Source organism: Martes martes, assembly GCF_963455335.1.
Source record: "Martes martes genome assembly, chromosome: 10".
NCBI classification, from domain to species: Eukaryota; Metazoa; Chordata; class Mammalia; order Carnivora; family Mustelidae; genus Martes; species Martes martes.
In genome coordinates this window covers 15760387-15762861 of record NC_137898.1, presented here as the reverse complement: position 1 = coordinate 15762861, position 2475 = coordinate 15760387, and the positions used below count along the sequence as shown (strand labels likewise).

At 36.8% G+C, this 2475-nt stretch overlaps 1 protein-coding gene across 1 annotated transcript; it reads left to right on the top strand.

Annotated features, from left to right (window-relative positions):
* Positions 1-1007: 1007 nt before the first annotated feature.
* LOC308351122 (olfactory receptor 4P4-like) lies at positions 1008-1943 on the top strand (the record flags this gene model as incomplete). Its single annotated transcript, XM_080816601.1, has 1 exon — positions 1008-1943. One exon carries the CDS (start codon positions 1008-1010, stop codon positions 1941-1943), a length of 936 nt encoding a protein of 311 aa, XP_080672727.1.
* Between the last annotated feature and the right edge of the window lie 532 nt (positions 1944-2475).

Below are 2475 nucleotides of genomic sequence, written 5' to 3'. Positions count from 1 at the left end.
TCTTAAAACAAAAAAAATGCCAGGGTCCTGGGATGGAGCCCCGCATCAGTCTCCCTGCTTGGTGGAAAGTCTACTCCTCCCTTTCCCCCTCCCTACTTGTGTTCCCTCTCACTGTGTCTCTGTCTAATAAATAAATATAATCTTAAAAAAAAAAAAAGGAGACCAGAATGTTTTCAATTTCCATTAGTGTCTTTTTCTTCCTTTATTTACATCATGAAGTTTAATGGCTATGGAGTTTACCTTCAAACATTCTTTCACACTAAAATTCAAGTTAGAAATATACATATTTTTTAAATTATTTTTCAAAATTTCACTGACAAGAGAAATCTACCTTTTTTTAATATTTTCAACTATTTTTACCTTATAACATAGCTAGCACGATAGGTTTCTCAAACTCAATCGATAGTACACACCCCACACCCACCCTTATAGTTCAAAGAATATTATTTGCAATCCTAATCACCCAACTCACAATTTAAGCAGATGTGTTTTTGTGTCTCTTTTTTTAAATGCAATCCACCATCCTTGATCCTCTGTCTCCAGCCAATTTAGGAGGAAGTTCCATATCATGTGGGGAAATGGAACATTACCTAGAACAAAAGCCTGCTGTGACTAAAGAACACAATGGAAAATTACATGTAAAATGAATTCCCTGCATTAAATTAATGCCACTACTATCTAAATGTTAGAAATAACAGTGGCACAATTTCTTGTTAGAAAATAGTAACTTTTAAATCATTATATTTTCAAAATTTAATCAAAAGTATTTTTAGTATTTCAAAATAAGAGAATATTTGAAAAAATTAAAAAATCATAACAAATTCAGTTATGATTCCTAATGGGAAAAATGTAATAATATTGATTTATAAATAAGCCATTGTGATTTGTTTAATTAGGTTCATATTTTGTTAGTAGATTTTATATGATTGTGTTTATATTGTCAATGTTTTCATCCATTTTTTTTTTCTTTTTCAGATACTCAGTTATTTGTACGTAGCACACAATTTATGGAAAGTCAGAGAAACATCTCAGAATTCATCCTTTTGGGACTTTCCTATAACCAGAACATACAAAAATTTTGCTTTGTTTTCTTCTTATTTTGCTATGTTTCCGTCTTGGTGGGAAATCTCCTAATTCTTGTCTCTGTTCGATGCAGTGACCTTTTTTACCAACCGATGTACTATTTCCTCAGCCACTTATCCTTTATGGACATTTGCTACACCTCCTGTGTGACACCCAAACTGATTGGTGACCTGCTACTGGCCAGAAAAACCATCTCCTATGATAACTGCATGTTACAGGTCTTCGCCTTACACTTCCTGGGAATGATTGAAATCCTCATCCTTACAGTCATGGCCTTTGATCGCTATGCTGCCATCTGCAAACCTCTCCACTACCTGCTTATCATGAACAGGACAAGGTGCCATCTCCTAGTCTTGGCTGCATGGGCTGGTGGGGCTCTCCATTCTTTTTCTCAGTTTTCTCTGATAATCGGGTTGCCCTTCTGTGGCCCCAATGAAATCAATCACTACTATTGTGATATCTTCCCTTTGCTGAAAGTTGCCTGCACTGATACCTACATCACTGGGGTCCTTGTGGTTACCAATTCAGGAATGGTCGCTTTAGTAACCTTTGTTCTCTTGTTTGGGTCTTATGTTGTTATATTATTCAGTTTAGGAAAATGCTCAGCTGAGGGAAGACGCAAAGCTCTCTCTACCTGTGGGTCTCATATCACTGTGGTGATCCTATTTTTTGGGCCTTCAATCTTTGCCTACCTTCGACCTCCTACCACTTTCCCTGAGGACAAAATATTTGCACTATTTTACACCATCATTGCTCCTATGTTCAATCCCCTAATCTACACTCTGAGAAACACAGAGATGAAAAAAGCCATGAGGAGGGTTTGGTGTCAAGGGATATTTTCAGAAGAAAAACACAATTGACTTCCTACTCAATGAATGCTAAAAACTTCATGCAGGAGCAAAAATGAACTTGAATTCAGAGCGCCCTGATCATTTAGATCATTGAAACCAAACCTTTCACTTAATGAATATCAGAGATGATAAGCTGGGGAATTATGAGTAAGGTGACAATTTTATTAGTGGAACTGAGATTGGGTAGGAACATGAGTATATTAAAAATATTCTAGGCTAGGGGCACCTGGGTGGCTTAGTGGGTTAAAGCCTCTGCCTTCGGCTCAGGTAATGATCTCAGGGTTCTGGGATCGAGCCCCACATTGGGCTCTCTGTTCAGCAGGGAACCTGCTTCCTCCTCTCTCTGCCTGCCTCTCTGCCTACTTGTGATCTCTCTGTCAAATAAATAAATAAAATCTTAAAAAAATAAAAATCTGGGCTAAAGGAATAATGGTGGCTATGTCACATACAGTAAGCATTTCTGAAGCTGTGAGGCTGCTTGTGAACTTTAATATTTATTTGCATATGAAATTTATACATGAAGATTTGACAATATTTTAGC